This window comes from Myotis nattereri (genome assembly GCF_964212035.1).
Source record: "Myotis nattereri genome assembly, chromosome: 16".
In the NCBI taxonomy this organism is placed as follows: Eukaryota; Metazoa; Chordata; class Mammalia; order Chiroptera; family Vespertilionidae; genus Myotis; species Myotis nattereri.
The window spans coordinates 42,417,671-42,434,246 of NC_138091.1; the positions used below are offsets into that span (position 1 = coordinate 42,417,671).

General features: G+C 39.4%; 1 protein-coding gene across 16 annotated transcripts in view; it reads right to left on the reverse strand.

The window, feature by feature from the left end:
- GPATCH8 (G-patch domain containing 8) overlaps positions 1–16,576 on the reverse strand; it is a 77,143-nt gene that overhangs the window by 18,369 nt on the left and 42,198 nt on the right. For 6 of the 16 annotated variants that reach the window (XM_081110829.1, XM_081110845.1, XM_081110836.1 and 3 more), the window contains 3 exons: positions 12,133–12,200; positions 11,401–11,487; positions 8,674–8,817 (listed from right to left, as the gene is read on the reverse strand). In XM_081110829.1, coding sequence (XP_080966955.1) covers positions 8,674–8,817; positions 11,401–11,487; positions 12,133–12,200 — 299 coding nt within the window. Of the gene's footprint in view, positions 1–8,673; positions 8,818–11,400; positions 11,488–12,132; positions 12,201–14,173; positions 14,219–15,462; positions 15,529–16,576 lie in introns of all 16 variants that reach the window. The other 10 variants (XM_081110843.1, XM_081110841.1, XM_081110840.1 and 7 more) reach the window with 3 other exon arrangements.

Sequence of the window (16,576 nt, forward strand, 5' to 3'; positions counted from 1 at the left end):
GAAGTAGTCAACTAAAAGTATGCAATGCTATCAAAAAGTTATTGTAACAGTTTGGACCAAGTTAACTAAATCATATAGTAATATGTTCTATTACAATTTAGAATCAAGAAGTTACTGATGATTGCTATAGGCTTAATTTCTTTTAGTTCAGCTATTTAAAGCTCAGGAAACCACTGCTTTTATAGCTAAAACAGACCTTCGTATTAAATAAGATTTCAGTCTTTTCAAAAAATGTAAAAACTTATCAGGGTTTTCACAATGAAGTTATTCAGCTGAAAGCACTCTTTCCTCTGACCGAGATATTGATTCTACAAGTTAAAGGAATTTTCTTAAAGCTGCTTTATAATACCAGATTTTGATAACTGGATGAGACTACCACTGATGGTTATGAAATTGCAAGAAAGTTAGACCCAACGCTAAGGTAGCTTTTCAGTGTGCTACTTTCCCAGTATCAATTAGAACCTGTGGGAGCTTCTGTGTTGACAGGAGGGAAAGATTAGGTCACAAACTCAAATGTTTAGAGGAGTTTGGCAAGTGAGATAATGAGTCACACAAGTTGACATAAGAGGAAAGATGAAGTGGAAACCAGAGTTAATTGGAGAGTTAGTGCATATGCATGCCTTTTTGATGAGATAGCAACTACTAGTTTTAGCCAGCTGTTACGTTGAAATGTATAACTAATGTTCTCAGATATCTTAATTTTTCAAAATAAGCCAAAGCCTGAATTATATAAGTCTCATTATTATTTATTTTTACTTCTAAAAGATATTTGTATTGATTTCAGAGAGGAAGGGAAAGGAAGAGAGTGTTAGAAACATCAATGATGAGAGAGAATCATTGATCGGCTGCCTACTGCACGAACCCCTCTAGGAATTGAGACCACAACCCAGGCATGTGCCCTGACTGGGAATCGATCTGTGACATCCTGGATCACAGGTTAACGAGCAACCACTGAGCCACACTGGCCGGGTTATAGTCTCATTTTTAAAAATTGGGAACCAAGTGAAATTAAAGCGGAAAAAACTACCATCACAAGGGCCACACAAAAGACATCTGTGGGATAATTTATGGTCTCTGGTTTATCTAGTAGAGCAGTGGTTCTCAACCTGTGGGTCACGACCCCTTTGGCGGTTGAACGATCCTTTCACAGGAGTCGCCTAAGACCACCCTGCATATCAGATATTTACATTACGATTCATAACAGTAGCAACATTACAGTTATGAAGTAGCAACGAAAAGAATTTCTTTTTAAAAATATATTTTATTGATTTACCACAGAGAAGAAGGGAGAGAGATAGAGTCAGAAACATCGATGAGAGAGAAAACATCGATCAGCTGCCTCCTGCACACCCCCCACTGGGGATGTGCCCACAACCAAGGTACATGCCCTTGACAGGAATCGAACCCGGGACCCTTCAGTCCACAGGCCGACACTCTATCCACTGAGGCAAACCGATCAGGCAATGAAAATAATTTTTTTAAAAAAATATATTTTATTGACTTTTTACAGAGAGGAAGGGAGAGGGATAGAGAGTTAGAAACATTGATGAGAGAGAGAAACATCGATCAGCTGCCTCCTGCACACTCCCTACTGGGTATGTGCCCACAACCAAGGTACATACCCTTGGCCGGAATCAAACCTGGGATCCTTGAGTCCGCAGGCCGATTCTCTATCCACTGAGCCAAACCGGTTAGGGCACGAAAATAATTTTATGGTTGGGTCACAACATGAGAAACTGTATTTAAAGGGCCAGAAGGTTGAGAACCACTGTACTAGAGGCTAGTGAGGAGACCCTTAGTGGCACAAATAAGAGAGTAAGATCGAAAAAATCCTGAGTAGGTAACAAGGCACCAAGAAAGAAAAGCAAAACAACAACAAAAATAAGGCACTGACTGTTGCTTTGCTGCTGTAAATTTACCTCTGGGGGGGGAAAATGTTCTTTGGAGTTTGAAATTTAAACCATTTGAAAACTAAAGAAAATGGTTTCTACTGTCATATCAATTAGCATACGTGTTTTTATTTATTTTTTTTAAGTCTTTTTTTTTTTAAAGTATATATTTTTATTGATTTCAGAGAAGAAGGTAGAGGGAGAGAGAGAGAAACATCAATGATGAGAATCATTCATTGGCTGCCTCCTGCATGCCCCCTACTGGGGATCGAGCCTGCAACCCAGGCATGTCCCTTGACCGGAATCGAACCTGGGACCCTCCAGTCCGCAGGCGGATGCTCTATCCACTGAGCCAAATCGGCTAGGGCCAGATGTGTTTTTTAAAAAAAGATATGCAAAATAATTAAAGAGGCAGGGAGGTAGAGATGGAAAAATGTTTAGTTCCAAAGTCAACTTTAACTTAAGTTAACAAAGGTAGAAGATATCTTCTAATACTTACTGAGCACTCAGGCATATCAGAATCAACTTACAATATAAAAAAGGAATCACTGGGTTATCTCTTGAAGAATGGAAAGGCATATCCTTTAAGACCTCAACATGTATTGAAATGATTACTTTAAAATAAGGGTTAAACTGCTGAAAAAAGCCAAAATATCCAATTAGCTTTTTCATCTTTGAAGATCAAGCTGGGTCTTGATATTTGTGTATTAATGACTTCCTTCACAAAATGCCTTAGAAAATTTAACGAAAAACTAGTGAATAGTGAGAGGCAAGACAAAACAAAAACCCCACAAATGAGGGTGACTCCGTAGCCCCCTTTTGAGAGATTATTTGTACTTAATGAAGATATGGGCATGTTCAGAATCCTGCCCATCCTAAAAATTTTTAATGGTGAAAATTTGATGGAAGATGCAAACTAGGGATTACTAGCACAGGGTTGAATGTACTTACCTGTTATCTCAGATTCATAATAATCCTGTGTGCCTTCCTGGAAGACAAGACAGGGTGTCTTTATGATTTTAAAGCATAAATTTGGAAAATGGTAGGTCCACTTGTATGGTAAGTTCATGTCCATCAAAGAGGAATAATAAATAGGACCTACCTCTCGTAGGGGTTATTTAACTGTGTTGTATCACAGTCAATTAGAGGCTCCTTAGAAATTTTATATTACATACTTTATTGATTTCTGAGAGGAAGGGAGAGAGAGAGGAGAGATAGAAACATCAATGTTTAAAGAGAGAGAATCACTGATTGGCTGCCTCCTGCACACCCCCTCCTGGGGGTTGAGCCCACAACCCGGGCATGTGTTCTTGAACTAAATCGAACTCGGGACCCTTCAGTCCACAGGCTGACGCTCTATGCATGGAGCCAAACCAGCTAGGGCTCTTTAGAAATTTTAAGTGGAGGGAAGAGTGTAACAATACAAAAGTTTAGTGCCGTCTGTTTTTCTGTTTCTATATTTATAGTATTCTGTTTCAAGATTCTACCACTTCCAATAAGACAGTAGTATAAAGAAAGATGAAAAAGCCTATATTTCAACCAAATAAAGAATATGCCACCAAAAATAAACAAAATTAACAAAATCATACATCTTTTTAAAAAATTTCTTTTTAAAAAATATGTATTTTTATTGATTTCATTAATATCAGAGAGGAAAGGAGAGGGAGAGAAACAAACATCATCGATGAGAGAGAATCATGGATCAGCTGCCTCCTGCACGCCCCTAGTGGGGATCAAGCTTGTGACCCAGGCATGTGCCCCTGATCAGAATGGAACCCGGGACCCCTCAGGCTACAGGCCGACACTCTACTGAGCCAAGCTAGCCAGGGCTCTTTTTTTTTACACCTTACATATGCTTTTGATCAAGGTGGAAGAATAAGCTAACATGCGTACAACATTAATTACACCAGCTAAAAATTTTCACCCCCAGACCAGAGATCATAGATACTTATCTACACTAATAAAAGACAAAGATGCTAACTGACCATACTTTTGCTATGCCCTAAGCCACGCCCACCAGCCAATCAGAGTGACTATATGCAAATTAACCCAGCCAAGATGGCGGCCGGCAGCCACAGAGCTGAAGCAAGCAGGAGGTTTGGTTGCCCAGGCGATGGAGGAAGCCAAGCTTTCCCCCTGCTCTGAGCCGACTGTGGCCTCTGCTCATGGCAACAAAGTTTCAATTATAGAAGACAAATAAATCCCAGATACCTACTTCCAGCCAGCCTCCACTGGGAGCTTGGGTGGTTGTGGCCAGCCTGCAAACAGCCATCAGCCCTCACCCAGGATGGTCACACCCTCATGGGGTGAGGGTCCCCGCTGGGGGGCTTGGCCAGCCTGAAAATGTCCATCAGCCCCTCACCGAGGCTGGCCAGGCACCCCAAAGGGGACCCCCACACTGAGGGGCTGTGGCCAGCCTGCAAACAGCCATCAGCCCCTCACCAGGCTGGCCAGGCACTCCTATATAATAAAAGGGTAATATGCAAATTGACCCTAACAGCAGAACGACTGGGAATGACTGGTCACTATGACACACACTGACCACCAGGGGGCAGATGCTCAATGCAGGAGCTGCCCCCTGGTGGTCAGTGTGCTCCCACAGGGGGAGCTCTGTTCAGTCACAAGCCAGGCTAACAGCTGCCAGTACAGCGGTGGTGGCAGGAGCCTCTCCTGCCTCCTCAGCAGCACTAAGGATATCCGACTGCAGCTTAGGCCTGCTCCCCGCTGGCAAGTGGACATCCCCCGAGGGCTCCCAGGCTGCCAGAGGGATGTCTGACTGCCAGCTTAAGCCCAATCCCCATGCGAGTGGGCCTAAGCCAGCAGGTGGTCATCCCCCAAGGGGTCCAAGACTGCAAGAGGGCACAGGCCAGGCTGAGGGACTCCCCCCGAGTGCACAAATTTTTGTGCACTGGGCCTCTAGTCTATATATATAAAAGCCTAATATGCAAAGTGTCCCCTCAGGAGTTCTACCGACCAGGAGTTTGATCGCATGCTATGATGTGTGCTGACCACCAGGCGGAGGTGTGGAACAAAGGAAGGTCCTGGCTGGCAGCTGGCAGCCACTAGGTACCCTACCTGTGCAGGAATTTCGTGCACTGAGCTTCTAGTACTCTATATTAATGGATAAGGTAGTCCATAAATTCTCTATAAGAAATCCTTAATTTTGTATTTTCATTTTGATGATATAGAAAAGAGTAATAAATGAATATTTGAGATAATCTAAATGAGCACTTTATAAATATTGACAACTGGGGAGTTAAAATGATAGAGATTTGTTTGTACCAAGCAAAGGCCAAATGATATCACAAAACCATATATATTTGAAAGTTTTTAGTCTCCCTAATAGAATAGGTTTCTCAACCTCAACACTGCTGATTGACATTTTGGGCCAGGTAATTCTTGGTTGCAAGAAACTTTTTTGTGCATTGTAGGATGTTTAACAGCACCCTTGGCCTCCACCACTAGATGACAGTAACCCTGTTCCCCTAGTTGTGATAATAAAGAATGTCTCCAGACACTGCCAAGTATCCCCTGGGGGACAAAATCTCCCACTGCAATAGGAAAAGTGGTGAGAGAACTAAGTCAAACCAAAGTGCACAGGAGAATAAACAGGTCAAATTCAAATGAACCAGAACTGTAGCAATCTCTACTTCTCTCAAGTTGAAAGAAATACCACTAAAACATTATCATCCATCATATTAATGTTGTCAATGTGAATTTTATTAGTTCTACATTTAATAGTAAATCCATTTGTTTAGCTTTTGCTTTGATGGATTTCCCCCTTAAAAGGCAAGTGTACGCATTATTCAAATTTGAATTACATTTTTCCTGGTTTATTCTTTTATAATTAAAACTTTACTCAAGAGACTTCTCATCAATTAAAATGTAACTTTTCTAAATGTCCACTTGGTCCCTAACGTTTCTTCTGGAATGTTTTTGACTAATCACAGAGACTACTTAATTGAAGAAATTCTCAAGAGCCCAAAAAGGTAAATATATAATTAGGCATAAAATGTCTTTCTTAAATCCATAAAAAATAACCCCAAAGTTTGAATTATATATACACTGAAAAGCTGCAAAAGTTACTCAGTATTATTCACTGTTGCATTCTTCTTTCTTGGCAGATCATTCTTTAAAGGAGTAAGGCAACTGCCAATATATCTTGTCTATATACAGGGTGGAGTAAAAGCAGGTTTACAGTTGCTCAAATGGGAAATAATAATCCCATCTAATAAAAGAGTAATATGCAAATTAACCATCACTCTGTCACTCAGTCATAAAGATGGCGGCGGGCACGGAGCTGGAGCAAGCAGCAGGCATGGGTTGCTCCCAGCGATGGAGGAAGCCAAGTTTTCCGCCTGCCCTGGCAGGCACTGAGCTCCGCTCAAGGCTACAAAGTTTCAATTATAAAAGATAAATAAATCCCAGAAAAAAAGAAAAAAGAAAAAAGGAGAGGCTGGCAGCTTGGGTCGCGGGGGGTGTGGCCAGCCTGAAAATGTCCATCAGCCCCTCACTGAGGCTGGCCAGGCACCCCAAAGGGGACCCCCACACTGAGGGGCTGTGGCCAGCCTGCAAACAGCCATCAGCCCCTCACCAGGCTGGCCAGGCACTCCTATATAATAAAAGGGTAATATGCAAACTGACCCTAACAGCAAAACGACTGGGAATGACTGGTCACTATGATACACACTGACCACCAGGGGGCAGATGCTCAATGCAGGAGCTGCCCCCTGGTGGTCAGTGTGCTCCCACAGGGGGAGCTCTGTTCAGTCACAAGCCAGGCTGATGGCTGCCAGCACAGTGGTGGTGGCAGGAGCCTCTCCCGCCTCCTCAGCAGCACTAAGGATGTCCGAATGCAGCTTAGGCCTGCTCCCCGCTGGCAAGTGGGCATCCCCCGAGGGCTCCCAGGTTGCCAGAGGGATGTCTGACTGCCAGCTTAGGCCTGATCTGCGCCGCGCCCCCCCCTCCCCCCGGGGGAGCAGGCTTAAGCCAGCAGGTGGACATCCCCTGAGGGGTCCCAGACTGCGAGAGGGCACAGGCCGGGCTGAGGGACCCCCCACACTCACCAGGTGCACAAATTTTTGTGCACCGGGCCTCTAGTTAATAAATAATAACACAAGAATAAATTCTAGCTGGTTTGGCTCAATGGATGGAGCGTCGGCCTGCAGACTGAAGTATCCCAGGTTTGATTCTGGCCAATGGCACATGCCTAGGTTGTGCGCTTGATCCACAGTGGGGGGTGTGCAGGTGGCAGCCAATTAATGATTCTCATCATTGATGTTTCTATCTCTCTCTCCCTTCCTTTCTGAAATCAATAACATATATATATGTATTTAAAAATAATAAATTCTGTGTTTTGCACACTCACAATTATAAACCCACTTTTACCCCATCCTGTCTATGCTCTTTCAATTTCTCTTCTTCACATCAGGCAGAGCTAACAATATATTAAAATAATGTCCAAACGTGTATAAAATGTTGAAAATCTGTCTTAAATAAAAGTCTATCAGTAAAAGAATCTTAAATTGGTTAGATGTGGTTAAATGTGGATGAGATTGTTGCATAAAGTATAATACTTCAACCAGCTTGAAAAGTATCCCTGTGGTAGTAAAAGTAAAACTTAGTCAAAGCCTGCCTTTTACCTGTGCTCTGAAATCTTTGGTTGGTTGAAAAATAAAGCAAAGGTTAAAAAAATGTTGGTTTAACAGGTTCAGCTTACAAGAGCATTCCAGTAAAGCCCATAAATCTTACAAACTTAACAAATACAACTATGTACCCCCCAAAACTGAAAAAGTTATGCTAAAGTCACCCAAGATCAAATGGCTCACAATTCTTTAATAAGCCAGAACTGTGCTGTAGATATAAAGATTAATTTCCTCCTTCTAAAATCCCCTGGGAGTATTGCTGCCTTCTTTATGCCAGTAATTCATTAGGTACTGTTCCCCCCCCGCCCCCACCCCCAAATAAATTTTTTAAAAAAGATTGCAAAGAAAGTGTAATTCATTTTTCAGCAAGCTTTTCAACATGTAGCATCAGTTTTTTTGTTTCGTTTGTTTTTTGGTTAATCCTCACCCGAGGTTATTTTTCCATTGATTTTTAGAGTTTGGAAAGAAGTGGGAGAGACAGAGAGAGAGAAAACACATCAATTGGTTGCCTTCTGCAGAGGCCCAGACCAGGGCTGGGGACTGAGCCCACAACCGAGGTACGTGTGGCCCTTGAACAGAATCAAACCTATGATCTTTCAGTCCGAGGGCCGACGCTCTATCCACTGAGCCAAACCGCCTAGGAGCAGCATCAGTTTTTTGTTAAAGATAGCCTCTAATATTATTTTCCTTCTCAAGATTTATCTACCTTCCAAGAGTATAACAAAATGACTTACTGATAGGAAAGAGTACCTAATAAAGCAAGAACTCTTCTATACAGAAGATGAAATAACCAGCCTGGGATAACTGTTCAAAGTTTCACAAATTCATAAAGTGGGGGGGGAAAGAAAAGCTCCCAGCAATCCTTAGTTGAATTACCAAATCAAATACAAATTTAGAAATCACTCAAACCAAAAATTTTATGCAAGATTTATGAAGTTCACAATTCTTCATTCTACATAAGTTGGAAGGGGGAGGTCTATGTCAGGACTTCTGTCATGGAAAAAAAAGTCAGATGACTTCATATAAAAACTGGCAGATACAAGAAACCACAGTCTCCAAGTTTTTTGGGTCCACTCAAAATTCAATTGTTTTAACAATAAAGTATCTTTTTCTTTTGTTAGCAAATAACTATTCCTTACCTGCTTGTGTGCATGATCATAGGAATTGATATGGTTGTCAAACTCCTGATGTTTCTGATATTGCTTATCACAGAGTTCACAGTAAAAGTTGGCTCTGAGGTCTTCCAACGCTTTAGCAATTGCCTTCTCTTTGTCAACATAATCCTGTAAGAACCACAAAATATAAACAAAAATTGAACTTGGTAGAATTTTAAAGTGAATGTTGTAAAGTAGTAGTCTTACCTGAAGAGAAAAAAAGGGTTTTTCATAAATTTAGTGGGGTAATTTGTGTGTGGTTGTACTAACAGTTGTCTTCAAATAAACGTTCAAATGAGTTTACTGTGGCATCCCCGATTCTTAGCCAACCAATCCCTTCCTTTCTGAAATCAATAACATATATATGTATTTAAAAATAATAAATTCTGTGTTTATTAAAAAAACCAACCAATCGCTCTAGCCAGTTTGGCTCAGTGGATAGAGCGTCAGCCTGAGGACAGAAGGGTCCCAGGTTCGATTCTGATCAAGGTCACATGCCTGGGTTGTGGGCTCGATCCCCAGTAGGAGGCAGCCAATCAACGATTCTCTTGCATCACTGATGTTTCTATCTCTCTCTCCCTCTCCCTTCCTCTCTGAAATCAATAAAAATATATTTCAAAAACTAAAAATCAACCAATCAGATATAACAAACCATTTTTATTGCATTGAAGAAAACATAGAAAAGTAAATCCCCGAGAAGGGCAATGGAAGAAGAAAAACAACAAAACAAAACAAAAAAATCAACTATGACCTTAAGCTGAAATCAGAGCTGTGATAGCCAAAGGCTCTCCTTAGGACAATGGCTGACAGTGGCACTAAGGTCTTAGTCAGGTGGGGGAGCTAAACATGAGAAGTCTCATGTAATAAGCAAAAGAACCTACAAGAGGGCTGGAGAGGTCCCAAGATCTGAGTCTTGGCAGAGAGAATCAAAACTACTCTGAGAGCCCTGGCCAGTTTAGCTCAGTTGGTTGCAGCGTCAGTTTGTACACCAAAAGGTCATGGGTTCAATTCCTGGTTGGGGCACATACCCAGGTTTTGGGTTCGATCCCAGGTTGGGGTGTGTATGGGAGGCAACTGTCTCTTTCTCCCTCCCGCTCACTTCCTCTCTCCCTAAAATCAATAAAAACATATCCTTGGGTGAGGATTTACTTTATATATACACACACACACACACACACACACACACACACACACACACCTCACACGAGGATATTTTTCCATTGTTGTGTTTTTTTTTTAAAGTATATTTTTTATTGATTTTTTACAGAGAGGAAGGGAGAGGGATAGAGAGTTAGAAACATCGATGAGAGAGAAACATCGATCAGCTGCCTCCTGCACACTCCCCACTGGGGATGTGCCCGCAACCAAGGTACATGCCCTTGACCGGAATCGAACCTGGGACCCTTGAGTCCGCAGGCTGATGCTCTATCCACTGAGCCAAACCAGTTAGGGCAGTTTTTTTTTTTTTAATATACCTTTATTGATTTCGGAGAGGAAGGGAGAGAGAGATAGAAACATCAATGATGAGAGAGAACCATTGGTCGTCTGCCTTCTGCATGCAGCCCGCAACCCAGGCATGTGCCCCTGACTGGAATCGAACCTGGGACCCTTAAGTCTGCAGGCTGACCTTCTATCCACTGAGCCAAACCAGCTAGGGCTCCGTTGTGTGTGTGTGTGTGTGTGTGTGTGTGTGTGTGTATGTTTTTAAAGAAAGAGTGGAAGGGAGGGGGGGAGAGACAAAGAGACAAACATGGATGAAGAGAGAGAATCACTGATTGGCTGCCTTCTGCATGCCCCCTACTGGGGACCTAGCCCCAAACCCAGGCAAGTGCCCTGACTGGGAATCAAACCATGGTCTCCTGGTTCACAGGTCAATCCTCAATCTAGCCGGGCACCAAACCAGTTTTTATGAGAACCTTAGCTAAACCTGCTTCTTATTTACAAATTTACCTATTTTATGGTAGAGATTGGGCATACTAGAACATCTTGAAAAACATGTTTCCTGGTCAGTCTTTTTGAAGACTAAATTATAACATGTTCTAAGATGCAGTTTTCTTATAAGTTAGTCCCTTAAAAAGAAAAATACTGAATGAAGTTCTCAATCTGTTTGCTACTCTTAAAACATCTCACCCATTAAAAAAGAAAAGGCTCAAAAAAAGGAAAAGAAAAGGTTTATCAAAAGGTATCAAGCTCTGCCCTGGCCGGTTTGGCTCACTGGGTAGAGCGTCGGCCTGGGGACTGAAGGGTCCCAGGTTCGATTCCAGTCAAGGGCATGTACCTTGGTTGCAGGCACATCCCCAGTAGGGGGTGTGCAGGAGGCAGCTGATCGATGCTTCTCTCTGGTCAATGTTTCTAACTCTCTATCCCTCTCCCTTCCTCGCTGTGGAAAATCAATAAAATATATATTAAAAAAAAAAGGTATCAAGCTCTCAAAGGATTCCCCCCTCTCCAAAGACTCTTAAGTTAATAATTTTTACTGCTATTAAGAAGCACTGTGTTTTCAAACACAGATGCAATCAATCTTCCCAACAAACACATGAAGCGGGTATTATTAACTCTGTTTTTACAAAGGCAATAAATAGGAAAGTTTAAAAACTTGAGACTACTAATCACCACCAAATGTCAAACAAATGCTGTTAACAGAGATCCTTTTCACTGAAAATATCTTTCAGTGTGAATACCCCAAATGCAAGAAAAGCTTCATTTAAGTACCTTGTACTTCTGTCTTAATTCTTCCGTGTCTTCTTTTTCCACTTCTAGGACACGGCGCCGTTCGGTAGCATCTTCGGCATAATCGAGCTTAATAAAATAAGATATAATTAGTCTTAATTCCTAAAGTATCCCCAATTAGCAATTTAAAAAGTCATTTGCACAAACTACAGTACTGGATGAAAATAAAAAGCTCTGTATTTTGCTCAGTAACCTCTTGTTTTATTGTCACCTACAGAGAAAATAGCATGCAGAAAATTTCATTAATCCTTTCATGCTGGTGGTTCCCAACAGGCACATTTTTTTTTTTATAACAGACTTTAATTCAGTGGTCTATGTCAAAGAATTAGGAGTAAATGGAGAAAATATTTTAGCCAATGAAGATACCACAGATTACAGCTATACACATCTCTATAAGGACAAATCTACCATAGCAAATATTTTAAGAGTTAAGCAACACTGCCTATTGAAATGAGTACCAGGGTCTGTGGCATAACCCTGGGCAAACCACTGAATTTCTTTATGCCTCAATTATAACAGTTTTTATTTGCCACTTACCTACCTACCTCAATGGCAGCACTAAGTAAAAATGTAAAATATAATTTTAAGTTTCCGAGAAAAATATTAAAACTACATTCGATCTAATAAATGTATTCTTGCACTGGCATCTGAATTTGGAATTAATATCAATTTTAAATATTCCATAAGACAAGTGAGCTTATGAGATCAGTTTACCTCCATTTCCATGCGACCCATGCCCATGACATCATACTTGAAAACAATTGGAATGGGATCTGTTCTCCCTGTAACAGGAACACATAATCAAGGTAAGATGCAAAGCTAAGCCAAGCCAAAAGCTCACTTTACACATTGGGTTTGGGTGGTTAGAGATCTTGCCTTGGAGTGCAGAGACCAGAAAGCTACAGTGAACCAAACACAAGCCATTCTCACAGCTTACAACCAAACCTACCTCTCCCAGTTTAAGCCCAATTAACCACCTTAATTGTCCGTCCAGTGAGAATAATTCCAGATTAGTATGACAAAATTATGTAATGCAAAGCATTTCTAAGCAATGGCCCCAGGAGGTTTAAAATAACTTTTCATCAAGAATCACTTCACTCTTACTGTTCACTGACATCCTCCCATACACACTTTTAAAACTGGTAATAAATATTTCAACTGACATGCTTAAATCAAAAAAGCAGTTTCAAACATGATTCAGGAAAACTGTAATTGCAACTCAGTATGTTTAATATTTTTTGTTTTGTTTTCAAAAGATGGTGTACAGTTCAGTGGGGCTACGAAAAATTTAAATAGAAACAAAGAACAGTGTTTCTTTTGAACTGGTGAGCTGAGGTCCCATTTTCCAAAGTGGATTTAACACTGCCTGTGGTAATCAGTAAGCTGTGAAAAGGACTAGTTGCGAAGAAAATTGACTTTAATCTAGTCGATCTATGCTGAAGATTTTTTAAAAATGTATATTTAATCCACTCATAACCAGCCAAACAAAGCAAAATGGGGCAGACAAGCACTTTACTACCACAGCTGTTTTACATCACAACTTGCGCTGTTTATTGTGATGTAAGCCCACTGATAAGAGGACTTACCTTATCCGTTGTACACCTTTAGTGAAAAAACACAATGTTTACTTCCCTCATCATTTCACTCAGCCTGGTGTAAACAATTGTTTTTTTTTTATTTTTTTGTTTTTGTTATACACACATGTATATTATACCTTTGGGCTAAAAGTTAAGTTTTGTCAGGCTAAATTTGAGGTATTACCAAAATCAAATTAAAAAAATAGTAACAGATGCCATGATTATGACTAGGTTTGGTCCTGGACAAAAAAGAAGAAACTGTTTTCAAAGGGACCAGCAACCACTTGCACCTAGTTGCTCTATAACTGTGGGATTAGTTTTTATTAAAAATAATAATAAAAACAAATTCAGAAGTTTACTTATCACCAATATCCCACTATGTTTTAAACAATAAGGAGATAATTAGGAATAATTATTATAGTGAAAAAAAGTTTAAGTAAATAAAGAGCCTTTAATGCCCGAAAAAAAGTTCTAAAATACAGCCTTCTTTTAGATACTATCAAAGACTGCCAGTTAAACAAAATGAAAATGCGTTATTACCTTATGCCCAATGGTATAATAAATAAGCAGTGACTGCAATCTTTAGCAAAAGGACCAAATTAAGACAGGTTATAAAAATGACTTCCTAGGTGCAATATCACTTTCATAACGTCTCAACCAGGGATTTACTGGTAAAAACAAATGGTCCAATGAAAGAATTGAAAAAATAAATAACAAAGGAAATTTACTTTTTTTGTTGTTTTGGTATCTTTTTTGTCTGTCAGAATTTGTCATGCAAGAATCAAGAAAGTTTGGTATAAATTCATTACCTCTGTAAACCCCTGTTTATAAACTCTGCATTAGTACTTTTGCCTTCTAAGGCAGTCAAAGTTTGTTTTAATTTATTTATAAATTGCAGTAGCAAGTGCTAGTGCCCATTACATTGTGGGGAAATCAAGTTTTTGACAGTATTAAAATTTAATGTTTTAACTGATTTTTTTTTCACTTCTAACACAAACAGATACATCCCTTCTTAACATTACCCTTTAATGAACGAGGATCAGACAAGTTGCATAAGGAAAGGAAAGGAAAATGAAAAAGACCAAGCAGAAGGATGAAGGCTACAACAGAGAAAGTAAGCCTAACATATTGGTGCACTGATGACAAAAGGAGTATTCAGTCTGAAAATAAAAAATTACCACTGCTAAGTTTACCATCACCACAACAAGTCCAGGATCATAATGCTGTAAAAAAGAAACACCATTTGTTAGGCAGAAACCAATTAGGGTGGGAAACAGGCCTTCTAGCAGGCAGATGGGATGGGGTAAAGTAACAATTGGGCTTTGTCCCTCCCCCAATTTCAGCTGGGGACAGAGGAAGGGCACTTGGTGCTACAGCAGTTATTTTCATACTGGACCAGGGTGTGAGATTTTTGTGCTGCTACTTGAGAACATAAACAACCTCCTCTTTAATTATGCAGGGGCTTCGAGAAGGTGTTCTTTCAAAGTGAGAGAACTAGCTCTAGCTTCCAATTTCTCATTTAACTACTCATTTTGCTAAATCAGTATTCAGGGCCCAAGGCGGGACTTTTCTTTAAAGAAGTAATATCAAAGATCAGCTGGACAGTGATGAAGTCATCTGCTTCACTAAAAGAAAGCTAAGAGGATTTGAGGGGCAGGAGGGGAGTCATCAAGACCTTCCTAAAAAAATATATCTATATCTATATCTTTATCTAGATATCTATAGATATAGATACATATATAGATATGAGTAAAAGGTCTGGAAGATAACCTTAGATCTTCAGTGCCTAGAAAACTATGTGCATTTGAGTTCTGCTATGAATGAGTAAAACTCTTGAATTAGTTTTCCTTAGAATTTGTTGTCTTTTTTTTTCTTTTGGTGCCGAAACCCGGGAATTTGTCGTCTTTTAATGAATTCTTCCCAGGCCTGCCAACATCTTTCTGCATACAACAAAGTCAAGCTTTGAATGAGACCAGGAACTCCAGAGAAAGTGGCATCAAAAGGGCTATCAAATTTCAGTTAGTCCACTCAGAAGTGACTCACAGAAAAGAAAAAGGTTGGCTTTAAAAACAATCTGAAAGTGACATTACTGCCCAGGCCAAGTAGTAATTTCTTTCCATTAAGAGGTTCCAGACATACAGAAAGAAGTTATAGCATTAAAAAAAAAAAATCCCCTCAATTTATTCATTTGTGATCAATGATAAATCCTATCATAAAAAACACCACGGTGGGTGGAACACATGAATAACAACTCAGTGATGAATTTCAAAAGGTAGGTAGCAACTGAATGTTTGTTAATATGATATTCTCTAGAAAATTCAACTTCTTTTAAAAATAAATTGAACTTTCTATCCAGGTTCCCTATTTCTTGGTTTCTTTTGAAGGGGGCAAATATTTCTTAAAATCATTAAGAACATTTTGCTTATTTCACTCCAAAGAAGGGAACTTCAATCAAAATACTAAATACTTTCCTACAAAGAAATTGTCTTCCTCAGCCAAAGATCTATAGATGCTATGACTTTGATCTGGCCAACTAGAGAGGGGAAAGAAAAAAAGAAAGCATATCAAATCTAGAATGTGCCAATACTGAATTCACGTAACGAGGGAAAAACTGATACTCATATTTTTAAATAAAAACTTTAAATATATATACACATATAAAATTATATTGTACACCTAGAACTAATATAATGTTGAATCTCAATAAAATTTTTTTGAAGAGAAAAAACTTTAAATCATGTTTTATTGACCAACTAGAATTGTACTTTCTATATTTTAAAAGGCAGTTTTACTTCTACAATGACAAAAATGCTAAATGTTCATATATGTATCTCTTGCTAAAATATAAAGGTTTATGATTTATAACTGGAGAGTAAGGCCAAAAATAAAAATCCTTTGATTGCCCTCTGTTTCTGAGAACCATCCCTCATGAATTAGTTTTGATTTTAAAACAGTTAAAGATATACCAATCTTCAAAATTGGCCCCAAAGACCTGGGATGTAGAGAAATACTATTTTTTTTTTTTTCTTTTAAGAAACACGGCTCTTAAAGACTCTTAAAGAGACAAAATCCAGGAATAGAACAACTGGGAAAAACATATTAAAGGACAACCAAAATCTGGTAATCACCTACACTGAAGGCACATGGCTTCCTATAGAAATAAATTAGAACTGAAGCTTCCAAAGTGATTAAAAACTGGCTGGATAGTCAACAGATGTAAGAACGTAATTTATCTCTACTGCCTTTCACTTACTAAGATTCATTCAACAACAAATATTTATTACAAATATTTAATATTACCACTTTAAACTTCTGGCATGAGGAGTGGGAGAGAGACACAGAACATTTGTGGAGCCAATGCATATATGACTCGAAGGCTTAAAAATGTCTGAAAATGTCCTTTGAAGATGTTTAAAATTGTTTTTAAAATCTAATCCTAATAAAGCAAAAGTAAGTATAAAAGCAACCAAATAAAGTAAATCTTCTAAAAGGCCATTAAATTGATAAAACTGAGCTAACATCTTTAAATCTATTTTTTTCTCACTTTAAGGCACTTAAATACATATGTGAAAATCAAGAGT